The sequence below is a fragment of the Gallus gallus genome, chromosome 1, assembly GCF_016699485.2.
Source record: "Gallus gallus isolate bGalGal1 chromosome 1, bGalGal1.mat.broiler.GRCg7b, whole genome shotgun sequence".
In the NCBI taxonomy this organism is placed as follows: Eukaryota; Metazoa; Chordata; class Aves; order Galliformes; family Phasianidae; genus Gallus; species Gallus gallus.
In genome coordinates, this window is record NC_052532.1 from 51979311 (window position 1) to 51994668 (window position 15358).

The 15358-nt window shown below is 46.1% G+C and overlaps 1 protein-coding gene across 34 annotated transcripts in view; it reads left to right on the forward strand.

Annotated features, from left to right (window-relative positions):
- Positions 1–15358, forward strand: part of RBFOX2 (RNA binding fox-1 homolog 2) — a 163512-nt gene that overhangs the window by 105458 nt on the left and 42696 nt on the right. For all 34 annotated transcript variants that reach the window (XM_040656373.2, XM_015288005.4, XM_015288028.4 and 31 more), the window contains 2 exons: positions 228–452; positions 10519–10665. In XM_040656373.2, the coding sequence (XP_040512307.1) occupies positions 228–452; positions 10519–10665 (372 nt within the window). The remainder of the gene's footprint in view (positions 1–227; positions 453–10518; positions 10666–15358) is intronic.

Here is a 15358-nt window from a genome sequence, read left to right on the forward strand (position 1 = left end):
TGCCACCCAGAAGTGAGAAAGTTGCCCAAGTGTGACTAAAAACCAGTGTGATGACTCAGCGGAGCAAGGCTTGCCCTTCTGATAGAGAAGATAATCGCACACTGTGGCAGTGAATGGGATATTTACATGAACCGTGTGGAACGTGCGTGTGATTGTAAATGATTTCTCAGGCTGATGTTTCCATCTGTCTTCCGTGGTGTGCTAAAAATGCTTTCTCCTTTCTCCAGGGTAACCAGGAGCCAGCAGCAACTCCTGATGCAATGGTGCAGCCATTCACCACAATCCCATTTCCGCCACCCCCACAGAACGGGATTCCCACAGAGTATGGGGTGCCACACACTCAGGACTATGCAGGCCAGACCAGCGAGCACAATCTGACGCTCTACGGGAGCACGCAGCCACACGGCGAGCAGAGCACGACCACAGCCAGCACGCAGAACGGATCTCTCGCAGTAAGTGCGGAAAAGCACGGGGCAGCAGAACGGTGCCTCTGGAATAGGCAGCTGTGCAGGAGGTGGCTGCCTGTTGCTCAAGTGTGCAGCGAGTCATAGGCTTGGAAAGGAGAGAATGGCAAAAAGCCAGGGGTGCTGATGATTCATTGCTGCATTCTCATCTTTCCCCTTCTGCATGTTCCCCTCGTAAATAAATGCCTGCAACAGTACCTGAGATCGTGGTGCTTTTACCACGGTGGTGCTGTCCAAAGACAGTCCTTCCTAGAACTGTTAGTTACCTTGAGTTAATTGGTAGTGGTTCACATGAATGTGGCGGAGGCAAATTCTAGAATCATAGAATCACCAAGGTTGGAAAAGACCCACAGGATCACCCAGTCCAACCATTCACCCATCACCAATGATTCTCACTAAACCATGCCCCTCAACACAACGTCCAAAGAACGTTTACAGCATGAAGGATTTGAGAGAACACGTGTGTTGTAGGTGTAATCCTGGAATACTTCTGCTTTTGGGAAGCTAACAGAGTAGAAAAAACACTTTTCTTTGACTTTGTGAAAATGGCAGGGAGCTTCAGGGGCAAAGATAGGAGAGGACCTCTCAGCTACTAGGCGTCCATTTACCAAACAAAGATTTTCACCTTCTTACGTTTTTTGCTTTCTTCTTCCAGTGGCCTGGAATTGGCACTGGGCAACATGCTGGCAGATTATCCCAGGAAAAGCTTTATCCACCCCTTAAGCCACTTGTTAAGACTTAACTTCCTAATAAAGAGCCTTATGGTGAGAGCCTTCGGTGCTCAGGGGTGGATTTAATCTGTTAATGCTTTCAGTTTTGCTTGTAGTTGGGTGTTTGGCTCAGAGATTATTTTCCCCCCTGTAAGTACTGAGTGAATTTAGTGCCAGTGATGGAAGAGCTGATAGTGCCAGCCCGAGTGTGCATGGCTCCCAGCGTGGGGCCTTGCCGCTTCTGCACTGGGCACTGGTTGACAGCACCAGCTATGGCTTTGATAAGGTATTGTTGAGTTTATCCTGGGAACTCCTCAGCTGGGAGAAGACGACGATACGAACCCAAGAAAGCACATCTGTAGTGTGTAAAAGGAACTTCAAAGGCCTTTCTTGGCCTAAGGCAAATGCAAACGTAGACTAGAAGAGATCAGGCTGGAAATAAAACTTAAGGCTGCTGCAGGGTACAGCATGCAGAAATGCATTTTGTTGTAAAGGCATGTTGTTTGAGCCTGGAGGATCTGGGCTGCCCGTCTCCAGCAGACAGCTGGGTCGATGAGAAGAGTGGAAATGGGGAGCAAACCAGAGCGGTGCCTTTTCTGCTGTGTGCATTTGCTCTTCCCGTCTTTGCCCAGAGCTTGAGAGCCTTTCTTTTTAATGGAAGCGATGCGAGCCCTGACCTTGGCTGTGGGCTCTTGCCAACCCTCCTGCTCCTCTTCCTTATTAGGAGCCGTCCCCACAGTGCTGCAGGGCCTGGCTCTGCCTCCCATCAGCCAGCACCGGCTCCACGCAGCCCGCCGTGTGCGCGCCAACCGGGGATGGGGACGAGCAGCCTGTGTGTGGGAGGGAGCGTTGCTGGGAGACTGCAGGGAGAAGCCGGTGTTGCCAGGAGGGAGCGTGACTGGGAGAGGTGATCTGGGAAACAGGCAGGGTAATGTGCAGCGCTGGTTCTTGGGAGCAGGTGGGCGCGTCTGGTGCGAGCACTTAACGCGGTTAAAGATGTGCGAGCTGAGCGTGCAAAGTCAGTCTCCGTGGCCAGAAAGGAGTGAGGGTGCAGCTGGGACTGCTCAAACCCAGAGCATCCCTGATATTGGCACGTGGGGAAGGGGAAGGCAGCTCGGCTGCGGGCATTCCCACAGTCCTTATGCATTGGGTTTTGGATCGCCTTTGTCCCTCTCTCTCTCTCTGTACAGGAACCCTACTGTATGAATTTATTTTCATTCCGTGGGGTGCCTTGAGGTGTAATTGCTTGCAACTTTTCTCCTTCTCAGTACGTTGATTAATGATGTAGGAACTAGGGAGAGGAAGAAGGCTCAGCAGTTGCTCAAGTTAAAGCATGCTGTTAAAATACAGCGGAACAGGTTGGTTGTTTCATCTTGAACATCTACAGCTAGCGTCAAGCATCTTGCCTATCACACAGGCTGGTTATTGCTTGTTTGACATACGTGTCCAATCTATGTGGAATAGACTGCTATGCTTTAAGGAGCTTTTCCTTCATTTTGTTGTCTTGCTCAAATACCAGTGCTAACTTTAACATAGCAAAAACTCGTTGCGGGTGATATATGATCCTCCCCTCCCATTATTGGGATTGACAAGCACAGCTGCTGTCATCTGTGCGAAGGCGATACCCCTGACTGAATAGCTAGCGGGTTTTTTAGCCGCTGACTGCAAGCCTGTGCTCCCATGGGATAGCTCACACATTTCCTTAGGCCAGGCAGATCAGGTCCCTCCTTGCTTTTAAGAACAAGGCTTGTAAGGCTGCCCTGTTGGCAGGACAGAGTGAGATGGCAAAAAAAATGTGTGGTTTTTTGGCTTTTCAGGCTGGTAGTGTTAAGGAGAATTGCAGAAGTAACAGAATATGGGGTGACTTAGAGGTCCTTGGTGGGAAGAGGAGTATCATGCGGTTGGTATTGGCTTATGCAGCAGTGTAGTGGGGTCTGTATTGAGGTCCCTTACACAGTGTGGGGGGCATCTTCTCGTAGGAATTTGTCAGGATCTCATGAACAAGTTGGATTGAATGACTTGAGATTAGCCATGGGATCTGCTGAGTTAATGCACAGTGATCTGGAAGGCTGAGGGCAAACGGCAGCTGTGAACTTAACTAAAAGAAACCTTGGTAGTCAAAGCCCATGTGTTCCTGTGTTCTCCTCTAGGCTGAGCAAAGCCCCCAAGCGAAGGGGTTGGCTGGTTGATGTCATCAGCAGAGGGTGAGCTTGGTTCTGGAGGCCTGAGTGTGGTGGAAAGCATTCAAAGCTCTCGGAGCAGGGGCACGGAAAAGGAATTGACACAATAGGTGGTGTAATACAAACAACTTAATACTTTGAAACCTTTTTATTTTAGGATCAGGCCTCATCCGTGGGGCTTTGTTTCTTGTCTGGCATGTGGCTCTCCTGGTCATCATCTCCGAGCATCTGTCCTTTCTCTTGATACTGTCCCAAAGCACAGCTGAAAGACCTGCCTTAAAAATAGCCCGAGGTAGCGGACCATATTTGGCCTACTCGCTCTGCCTGTTACAGCCTGTCTCTTAAACTGTTGACGCTCTGCATTTCACTTTTTATAGTGCTGGGCTGCCTGGCTTCTTCCCCTTCCCCTTTCTTGGTTTACACGAGTTCTCCCTGCTGGAGACACCCAGCGCAGAGAGCCCCAGGGAGCGATGCTAACGAGGCCGCGGCTCCTCTGGCAGCTGAGCTGATCTAAAGATTCGCCGCTGTCAGAAAGGAGAGATCTGGCTCCCAGCACAAATTCCCACTCCTGTTTACCGGCTCTGGCATTCCTCACGTGAGCCACTTGAATTCACTGACCCGGCAGAAAGCTGTCCAATTCTTTCGCTGGGTTAATGAATTAGAGGGGCTCTTGGAGGAATCCGGCACATGCTGTTGTCGCGAGGTAGGTGCATGGAGAGCGTGGCCAGGAGCCGAGAGCAGTTGTCAGCTCACTGCATCTCCCGGTGCTCTGCCCGCAGAGGGAAGATTAATCATCGCTGAGCTACAAAAGCTTGCTTGATAGTAAATGCATTGCACTTAATACTGTGAGCTGATTATTCAGCTCGTTTCTCTTGTTAATGTCAGAGGGAAGAATTTGTGTGTCTATATAAATTACAGAATGCAGCTGGAGCTATGGAAGTCGAGGAGTAAGTTTATGCAAATGACTTTGCACGAAAATGGCAGGTGCTGTCGCCTCGGCACTGCGTTGTCGTGAACCAATATAAAGCATTATTTAATTACAGAGCAGCGTGTCTCTCAGCTTTTCAGCTTGCCATACTGAAGCATATTTAACTCATCTGCCGCACCATAAAGGGGTATAGTCTTCCAGGTTTCGTGAAGACAGATCTGTGGTGGGGGACCCCTGCGTACCGCATTTGGAAGCAAGATGGGAGGCTGCTGGGTCAGCTGGTTGAGGCCCAGCATCCACCATAGGTTGAGAAGGAAGGGAGCCAGCAGCATTATGGAGATTCCTCAACTTATTTTTATAACGCATGACTTTTTACACTGTCTGGTAGTGATAGGACAAGGTGAGGAGATGTTAGGAGGAAATCTTTCCCTCAGAGGGCAGTGAGGTGCTGGCACAGCTGCCCAGAGAAGCCGTGGTGCCCCATCTCTGGAGGTTCAAGGCCAGGTTGGATGGGGCCCTGGGCAGCCTCAGCTGAGGGGTGGCAGCCCTGCCCACAGCAGGGAGTGGTGGGACTGGGTGGGCTTTGAGGTCCCTTTCAACGCAACCATTCTACGATGATGCTATAAGGATGAGTTTCCCTTGGGTATTTTTTACCTAGTCTGAGATGGAGGAAAAATTTCCTCTGTAATTATTTTTTCATCACTCCGGTAATTAAAGCGTTTGCTCTTGTTAAGGTATTTCAGGTGAGAGATATGCTTAATGAGGATCCTCGGTTCTCTTTTGATACTGCTGAGCAGGTAGATGTGAGGAGGAGTGGGCTCCCAGTAAGTATGTAGCTGCTGGTTGTTCAGACACCACAGATTGGAAATCGCTGTCTGGAGGTAGCAAACTCTGACATTTAACATCAGAAATTTGCTTTGAGTATGAGGCAGATTACTTCGGTTGTCAGCACTTCCAGACTTGCGTCTAGTGAAGCAGATTTAAAAATGGTTTCAAAGGAGAAGTAGAGAATAAATCAGAAAATATCCTTATGTGAGCGTATACAGCTGTGGTAGTGCTGTGTATCTCTCAAAGGTTAGAGGAGATCTAGAAGCAGTGCAGAGAGGGATAATAGCGATGATGAAAAGGGTGTAGCAGGTTCTTTATGAGAAGAAATGAAATCTTCACTTAGGAGAAGAGCTGATAGACAAATGAAGGGATGTGACATGCATAGAATACTGAGTAGTATTGAGAACTCTCCCGCTTTTTTCACTTACTAGGATACGTGCAGGGAATAACCCTGTGGTGTGCATATTTAAAAAGACAAAACAACAGCAAAACTCACAACTTTGCTTCATGGTTTTGCCCATATAATGAAGAATTTAACTGTGGAACTCCTGTTCATAGAATCATAGAATTGCTGAGGTTCGAAAAGACCTTAAAGATCATCGAGTCCAACCTTGACCTAACCATACTGCCCTAACTCTAACAACCCTCCACTAAATGATGTCCCTGAGCACCACATCCAAATGGTTTTTGAACACATCCAGGGATGGTGACTCAACCACCTCCCTGGGGAGCCTATTCCAGTGCTTGACAACCCTTTCTCTAAAGAAGTTTTTTCCTGATATCCAACCTAAACCTCCCCTGGCTTGTTCACAGGATACTTTGGAAGCCGAGAGTATGAATGGGTTCATAAAACTCACAGAGACGTTTCATGGGCAATGGGTTCATTGCCAGTGGCCAGCTACAAAGAGGGCATGACTTGGCTCTGCTTGCCAGAGGCTGAGACCTTCATGGTGGGAGGCCAGAGAAGCACCACTGAGCGTTTGCCCTGTTCCTGTGTTCTTACCCAGGTAACAGTCAGAAGCAAATCCACCCAAGGTTGCCCTAGCTAATGGAAATAGTCAAAAGCTCAGCAGAAGTGGTTTGGTATATCCTTAGCCACTTTTTGTAAGCAGTGGGAGCTCCTGTGTCCTTCACTCAGCACTGCTCAGCTGCAGTGTGATAAGACAGGAGAGGTTTTGCTATCCAATGCCTGATTCCTTGCTCATTTTTCCACCAGATCTTCTCTGTGGGTATCTGTTTAGTGGTGGGCATCTGGTTGTTTTGACCCAAGCATTTCGATGGAAATTGCAGAGGCCTTCCAGTGTTCCCTGCACTCTTCCTGGCAGCAGGCAGGTTGCCTTCTGCCAGCCCCAGTGTGCAGTCCCTGTCTCCACACAGCTCCCCAAGGTCTTGATCCCATCAAGGTGTTTTTGTTTTTTATGCACCCGAGACTGGTCTAGAAGCAGTGGAGTGAGCACGGTCTGTCTCTCAGATGCTGTAAGCCACCCAAGTCTCCTTTTAAATATAGCTGTTAGTTTCAGTTTGTATTTGGTAAATATCTTTTGCAGTGGTTTGTGGTTTGTGGTGGTTCGCGGTACCTGTTTCGTGGGGGAAGAAGTCAGGGGGTTGTTGTTCACTTTGTTATGACTTGGGCCTGGAGCAGTTCCAGTTAAGAAGAAGCAAGTGGGAAGCCATGTGTGCCCTGTGCTGGCCTGTGGGATGAGAGTCCTTCTTGCTCCTGGTGGGGTGGCCCCTTGTCTGCTGGCACAGATGGATGTCTACTCCAGGCTCAGGTGCACCCACTGCTCCCCCTCCCCCCAAGAAGAAATCCTTCAGCATTGGCTTGTTTGCCAGCTGTTCTGGGGAGAAGAGCCCGGTTGGGAGGCAGGAAGGTGGCTGTACAGCTGTCTCCAAGTCCTGCAAGACGCTCTATCCCCCCTTTATGTGTACATTTCCCTTTGCAGCTGCCCCTTCTTGCTTAGGGTTTCTTTACTGCCAGTGGGTGCAAGGAGGTGGCAGTGGGGGCAAGGGGGAGCGAGGAGTTGAGCGAAGCAAATACCGTGTGCGTGCTGAGCTGCGGTGCAGCTCTTGGTGACCTTGAACGGCTCAGAGCTTGTGTGTGCAGGAGTGAATGACATTATCGCTGCATAAGTATATGTTACCCGGACTACAGTGAGGAGGCAGCGGGGATCCAGGGCTGTTTCCAAACATGGGGTCTTTGGCCAACTGCGGGCGCTGAGACCCAGGGAACAGCTGTCAGCTCCCTTCTGCGTCTCAAAACCTGATGTGGGGAAGGGAAGGAGTCGGGGTGAGGAGCGGGTGCTGGGTGAAACACGATGATAAAAGCTTGGGCTCGGTCAAGGCAGCGCTTTGCCAGTCTCCATTATATGCTGCCGGAGAACGGGCTCCGGGCCCTTCCTTTCATCTCCTTCCTAATGAATTAAGACAAGGAATAACTATAAAAGGAGGGGGGGAGGGGAAAGCAAGATCTGAGGAGACTGTTTCTTTCATTAATGTTGTAGCTGAATGTGTGGCAGTAGACAAATGTATCGAGCTAATGTTATAGTGGCAGAAAGTTCAGCTCTTACCTTGGGGCTGTGGATGCAAAGAAATGGGAGAGGTTGCAGCATCCGGAGAGAAGAGGTATTTAATGTTAAGCTACTGCTGAAAAACGAAGGAAATGAGAGGGCCTGCAAAAACACGTAGTCAGAAAGGTAAGGTTGGGCCGAGGCCCCCATCCCTTCTCATGTTTCTCCAATTTAAAGCCTTTGTCTCGTACACATCTCGCGTGCTGGAAAAGTGACTCCTGTGTGACAGCAGCACGCTGCCATATGCGGGAACAGCTGTGAGTGTTTTTGAGCAGGCCACTGTACATGATAGATTGCACCCTTGGTAAGAAGGGAGTTCTGCCCTCTGCTTCTGAACAAATGGCTGGGAGTGGAGTGCAGGCGACCTCCCGGCTCCCTCCCCTCTGGCAGCAGCAGGACCAGTCCTATGCCATCTATATTTCAACTTAGGGTCTAACATGGTTTTGTTGTCACTGTTCAGAGTCTCTGCCTTTCCCGATTCCCACTGCAGAAGATGCGGTGTTGAAGCACGCGAATGTTTGCCCACTTGCCAATTCTGTGCATGACTTGGGATGCGGTGAATTGCTCTATGGAGACTCCAAAACGTGCTTGAAAACGGGTCAGAAAGAGGTACCTTAGAGCAGGAGCATCAGTGATTTTGGGGGAGTTGTTTTGGAGCGCTCACTAACACAGGCATTGTGTGCAGCGGTGATGGATGGGCTACCCCTGTGCTTTGTCCTGCTTGGACAGACTTACCCTGAGGAGCAAAGGACTCTGATGGAGTAATAAAAATAAAACCACCAAATAGCACGGTGTGATTTAATCACAAGCCAGCTGCATTGATTCCTCCCCTAGGGTGCACTCTGTGTTTGGGGATGCGTTTTGTCACAGGGGTAAGGGCAGGAGAAGAGCTGGGATTTTAAGAGGGGACGGCTACTTTTTAGGTACGGTCAAATGGAAGTTTGTGAGGTTGTTCTTGAAAATTTGATCTCTGAGGAGCAGAGGGGCTGAGCCTTGGCCAAATAAAAATTCTTCATCCTGCTAGGCTTCTCCCGGGGCTCACATGGCTCTGGGGAGTAGAGATAATTGCAGGGCAGTATTCTCTGTTCCTCCTATCACAACTTAATTTATATTAATCAGATCAAACACGTTTTACGCTGTCCTACTAAAACAATATGGAAAGCTGCCACTGCTTTGCTCAGCAGAAGAGCCTGGTGCTTAACTGTGAGCTTGTTTTTGTCAGTCCGTTATAACCACTGTACAAGTTCAAGGTCATGTCTGCCAGGGACGTTTCTGGCCAGAAGAAGCTCTCTTAACGTTGCCGGTATAGTTTATCTGTGGAGAGATGAGATGGGTTTTTTTGTTCCAAATATCGCCAAGTGTTGTACATGAGATGACGTGCAGGGCAGTCTGGTGTGCCCAGGCAGTGGATGGGGAACCAGTGTGGGCAACTCTCCACATACTTTTCTTTTTTTCTAGACAAACTTATATTTAGAGAAAGAAGAGAGGAAAAGGAGACCTTCACCAAAACAACCCCCTACTTCCTAATTGTGAGTTTTAAGGCTTGAAGGTGCCTAAAAAAAAGGCTAACTAACAATTACGCAGTCTTTGCTTTCTCATAGAGCTTCTTTTCACTTGGTGAATTAAGGAAGAAGTCAGGTTGGCACCTAAAGAAATGAAAAGACGTTTTGAAGCGCATCATACAGGTGTCAGAGCATTAGTCCCACAGGACTGAGGGAAGCAATAGGAGATGGGAGTGAGCGGGTGGATGCTCTTTGAATACCTTTACCCACCACTGCTTGTACAGGGCCAGAACAATAAGACTGGCCAGGTTATAGTCTGCTCTATAGTCTGTTCTATGCTCTGTTCTGTGGCTCTGAGTGTTTGCTGATGTGGTTTTGACTGAAGTGCAAAACCTCCCAGCATTTTTGCATTTTGCAAAGGGACTGTCCCTTGCCTGTTGAGTGCTTTGCTCAGATGTTACTGCTTTTTACTCTAAGCCCAGCACAAGTGGCTGAAGTTCTCTTCCTTGCTTCTTCTCTATGGGGCCATTAGGTCTCTCTCCTGGCACATGTGTACCTCCTTGCTGTACAATCTCTGTGCACAAGTACTAAGAAGCCAGCCTTGCCCTGGCTTTGCTGTACCAGTCAACGATTGGGAGTGCCAGACCCAATTCCTTTATTTCAGTTATGGAGCTGGCAGCAGAAGGTTTTTATAAATCCAGCCGCACTATTGACTGTTTCCTGTCCCTGGGATGGCTTTTAAATGTACTAGAAAAGTTAATCAAAGACATCCATAAGCTGTTGATACATGGATTTTACCGTTTAATTATAGACCTTCTTTTGGGGGTGGTGATTCTCTGAAGGGAGCTTGACGGAGCAGATGCCATTTTGCCTGGAGATGCATTTCTGGTATTGGCCCAGTGAAGAGCTGCCACTTCAGCTGTGGGGTTTTGATGATTGCAGGAACATCCTGCCACATGAGATTAGAGTGTCAGTACTACCTCCCAGCTTCAGGATACGGAAGATCCGCCTCTTCATTAGAGCTTTCATATGGTGGCAGCTGAAGTGAGGAAGAGCTGGGGAAAAAGAGAAGCAATTTGAGAAAACCAAAGGCAAATCTACTAAGCTAAAAGGTGGTACGAGGGGAAGGAAGATGAGATCTCGTTACTGTTTAGTTGTGGAAAAGGAAGGGAAGAACAACAAATCAATGGTTAAGCATTGCTGGCTTTATCAAAGTAATTGTCAAGTACTCAGATACTGCAGTCACAGAGTACTAATACATAAAAAGAGATGGCGAAGCACATTGAAGTAATTTGTATTGTTTCTATTCATGCACACGCTTGTGTCTTTCTGATTTCAGCAGACAGAAGGAGGGGCACAGACAGATGGACAGCAATCACAGACACAGAGCAGTGAGAACACCGAGAGCAAATCCACTCCAAAACGACTTCATGTGTCTAACATTCCCTTCCGCTTTCGAGATCCTGACCTTCGACAGATGTTTGGGGTAAGTTTACTGAAGCCCTTCAAGGCACAGCAGGTTCTCCTTCACCACAGGCAGAATGTAAGGTGCTGGCTTATGTTCCTTGGGGGAAAAGCCCTTCTTTTGACCCTGTCCCGGTTTACACAGCACCCTATAAAGTTGCAGGATTAGGGCAATCAGTAGCATTTGATCAGTACACATGAAAACTCTGTGTTGTTCATATAAAGATGTTAATTATAAGCTAATAATAGGCTTTAGGAAAAAAAACACAGCAAAACTTCACCTTATTTCCTAGTGAAGACCAGAATTAAACATTGACTTAATATATCCCTCACAAAGCACTGTTTTTCAGTTGCTTAGGAACTTGTTGAAATATTTATGTCTTTCCTCGTGATACACTTCTGTGATGAAAAATTACTGCAAGGAACTGGCCAACTAGTAATTGCATATGGAAAAGCTAGTGCAAGTCAGATGGTATTTTGAGTTGGGTATGATATACGTTTTGTTTCTTTTGATGGAATACTTTGTCTCCCCTAATCTTCATGTGCTATCCATCTTCTCAGTTTATAAGCTCTTGGGGAAGAGTAAGTTTACGTGAGTATAGCTGGTGACTTTTTCCATGTGGACACAGATGAGTTGGGTGCCTCATGACCTAACATTTAGGTGAAGTTGGCTATATATCATCATCGGGAATCTGTGACTTGTTGGTATGATGGTAGTGTTCTTGGTTGATGATGTGTTTCTAAGTCTTTAGAAATACTTCTTTATAAAGGTAACAGGCTTACAATGTTGCCCATTTAAGATGCAGTGCAGAGCAGTCAAGTCAGGAAAGAACAAGTCTAAGGTTGCCTTACCATGCTGCTTTGAGTGTGTGTCCTTGATCCTCAACACGTAGCCAGCTATTCCTCCAAACCCTGCACTATTGTGCAGTTTCAGCTGTTGCATCTCTTTAGACATCTGTGTTTGTGTACGCACCTATATATGTACTGTCACAGGAGAGTAGTGTTACAGTATTTTAAATGTGTCAAATTGACATTTTGACTTTAAGCTTAAACTTAGACATGAAAAAGGAATAACTGGAATTATTGATTCATTGCTCAGACGATAGAAAGCGTGCAGAAGTGTTAAAACTTTCATTGATGGTATTCAGCAGGAGTCTTAAGTTGCTGTCTATTGTGAGACCTATTTGGGTTTTGTTCTGGAATTTTTTTTTTTGAGTTTTTTGGTTTTAAAATTTTTTTTTTTTTTTAGCCATAAGAAGCTATTTCGTGGATGAAACCCAATTGAGGAATTGTCAAAATGCCAGAGGTCAGGACTGCTATTCAGGGGGACCTCAGCAGGTCTTCAGACACCTCCATCCCGGGAGGTGTTCGACTTGACTAGACACAGCCCAGCCAAACTGATCTCATCAGACCTGCTCTGAGCAGGTGTTGAACTAAATGACCTCTGGAAATAGATCCCAGTTGAAATTACAACTCTGTGATTCTATTGCTAGAGGCCTGGGTTGGCATTCCTTCTTGTTCATGCATTAGATTGCTGCACTTTTGACATCTGTGGGAATGTTTTCAGGGTGAAACTCATCTCCTGGCAATCTGTGATTGCTGAGTCTTCAGTTGCCTGCTCAGCTTGTGTTTTTTAGCTTGCTTTTTGCTGTTTCAGAGCTGTGCAGTCGGCATTTCCGTCCGGTTTGGATAAACTGGTTGCTGAAATCACAGCCAGTTCTTGGACCACCTGCTACAATCTGTATTTAGCACACCCTGCTCTGTGCTGCTGCTTCTCCCTTCTCCTGGGAGCTGTTTCACTTACATAAACTGTTCTGTGTTTATGCTGCCCCTTCCTTTGGGCCTGGTGCTTGGCTCAAGACTGGAGCCTTCCATACACATTTGCACTGATACTTTCCTCCCTGTACTCTTGGCGTGTACAGGGACAGGAATGAAATGAGAATGGCAGGAACATCCCTGTCTTGGTGACTCTCAGCTCTCATGTCTGATTTGGAGATGAAGAGACACAGGCGATAGGAATGAACTGCTCTTCTGGTGTGGAGCATGTAGAAAATATGGCCTAGCTGCTGCATTAAGGGTTTCTTATCTTTTTTTGGGACCCAGATGTTGCCACTTGTGCACTTCCAAACCCCTTCTGTGCACTATGTGAGTTTCTGTTGCTCCCCAAGTCGTCTGATTTTGGTTTACTTTTTGTCTGAACGTCATCTTTAGTTACAGCATGGTGTTGTGATTTTGACTTAGGTAAATGGTTTGTTCCCTATAAAGCTTTTTTGCTAGCTCACCTGGCACTATGTTTTCTGAGAATTATGCATACCAGAGCATCGTCCATCTTTTGAGGCATTAAAAGCAAACAAACAAACAAAAAAAACCTGCCATTTTCCTGTAGGGAAAAACTTTATTGCTTTGCCAAGGAAATAATCAATGGTTCTTGCAGCTCTCGCTTCTTCTCTGTGGTGCTTCTCTCAGCATGTTCAGAGCCTCAAGCAGGAGAGCATTTCTGTCTGAATCCTCGTTGCTCCCATTTCTCGTTCAGGATCAGGATGCTTTCCCTTGGGTGACTCACTGAAACCAACCCTTTCTCCTACAGGGGACTCATTGGTTGTCTGAGGTTGTCTGAGTCTTCAGCTGTGGCTGCCTATAACCCTCATCTTCTCCCTCTCCCTTCTGTGTGTCAGGTCGCATCTCTTCAACGTCATATCTGAGAGACTCAAAATCCTTGCCTGGAGTGGTTTTCCCAAACTACTGTACAATGAGAGAAATTGGGTAGACAGCAAGGCAGCGGAGGAGGAAGAAATAAATGTGATGGTGGGGAATAGGAGGAAAGAAGTCCCCTGAGGACTGAACAGCATGCGAGAGAGGTCAGCCCAGTCCTAAGGCACAAAACATTAGCTGATGCCTTCATCCAGTCCTGAGTGGAGGTGGACTTCAGATGTGTTGTTGTGTGTGTGATAAAGTGGAAATTACATAATGCTTTCCAAACCATCGCCATTTGGGAGAGCTGCAGACATAAGTATTTCCTGACAACTTCAAGTTCTTTGGGTTTCAAGTGGTCTCTCTCCTGTCACGTGTTTCTAACAGGTCCCCGAAATATCCTCTGCGATGGAACAAACATTTCCTTAAGTATATGCTTCTTATAGGCTGGCAAATAAAATAGGCTGCTTAGAGCAGGTAATATTTACCTGACATTTCGTGATGCCAATGGAAAGACTTCAAGAAAGCTTGTAGAAAGAATAGGTCATTTTTAATGCACACAGTTCTGCACCCAGTGTGGAATAAATCAATAGTTGACCTTGTTCTAGGAGATAAAGAAGAGTTAATAGCTGATCTGAAATCCCACGGTTGCCTAGGTACCAGTGATTGTTATTTGTCTGTATTTACTTTGTGCAAATAGAATATGGCATCAGTCAGTAATGCAAGGAGCTTTAGAAGAATCTGTTTCTTAGTTTAAACAATTGGCAGGGTAGCCAACTGGGAAGGTGCATTTAAAAGGGGGAAACGTTAATGGAAGCTATAAAGTATTCAGCAAAATCATCCCAATGGCCAAGAAGGCGTGATTCCACGGTCACGGAAAGTGTGGTATACAGGGAGGATGAAGAGGAAGATCGAACTGAATAGCAGTGAATGTAATTGATTAAGCAAAGAATTAGGTGGGAAAGAAAATGCACTGAATCTCTGGGATATTGGTGATGTAATTTCAAAGGAGAAAGTGTCAGTTATTTACATGCAAAGAGCAAAGGCCTAATAAGGTGTAGGTCCAGTATAAAATTAGTATTTTAAAATTAAAAACCAAACATTTGCATAGTACTTGCTGCGTTTGTGTTGTAATAGGAAGTATTTTTACCATATCTGGTTTTGTATATAGTTGATAATGAAGGAGGATGAGATAGTGCTTGCTAATATTTATTTAAAAAAAAAAAAGCAACAACAAAAAAGCCAAGCAAGCATTAGCAGATAGATGAGGTATGCCCAAGGACAACAGCCAAACCTATAAACGCTTTTATTCATTAATATTAATTTTTAACCAATTTGTGTAAGCTAGGGGAATTGGAGAGGACTGAATTCAATATTTGGAACAAAATAAGGGGATGATTCAAAAAGCTGCACGCTAATTATCTGAATGTTGATCCAATGTAAAAATATTTTTGGAAAGTTTTAAAAAACAGTAGAATCTGAAGGAGGAGCTTACTGTCATTCACTATGACTTTCTGTAAGGTAATGCATCTTTCTAACACATTTTGTCTCTTTTGACAAGGTTATACAAAACAATATTGAGATAGTTAAACGTCGCTTAAGCAGTTGAATTAATTTGCTTGACCAGTTTTTGTTTAAAACAAGAACATAGAAGGGAACATGTCAGAGAGGTTAAAAAATCTTTAATAGTAGATCATGTAAAGTCATGCTTACTGGGGAGACATCAGTGATCAGGAGTGCTTCTAGTGCAGGTTTCCCCAAGGATCCTTTTCAGTCTTGGTCTTATTCAGTATCTGTATCAACCCATGGAGATTGTACTATTCAAACCTTGCCTGTGAGATTTACATTTTAAAAAACACATGTATGTGTATATATACATGTGTATGTGTATTTATTTGAGGAGGAGGAGGATTAGATTGCTGTTAGAGAATGACTGAAATGAATGGTCAACTGATAAATCCAATAAGAAATGCACTAAGACTGTGTTAGATGCAGTTTAGTGTGCGGTACCATGTATTTAGGCG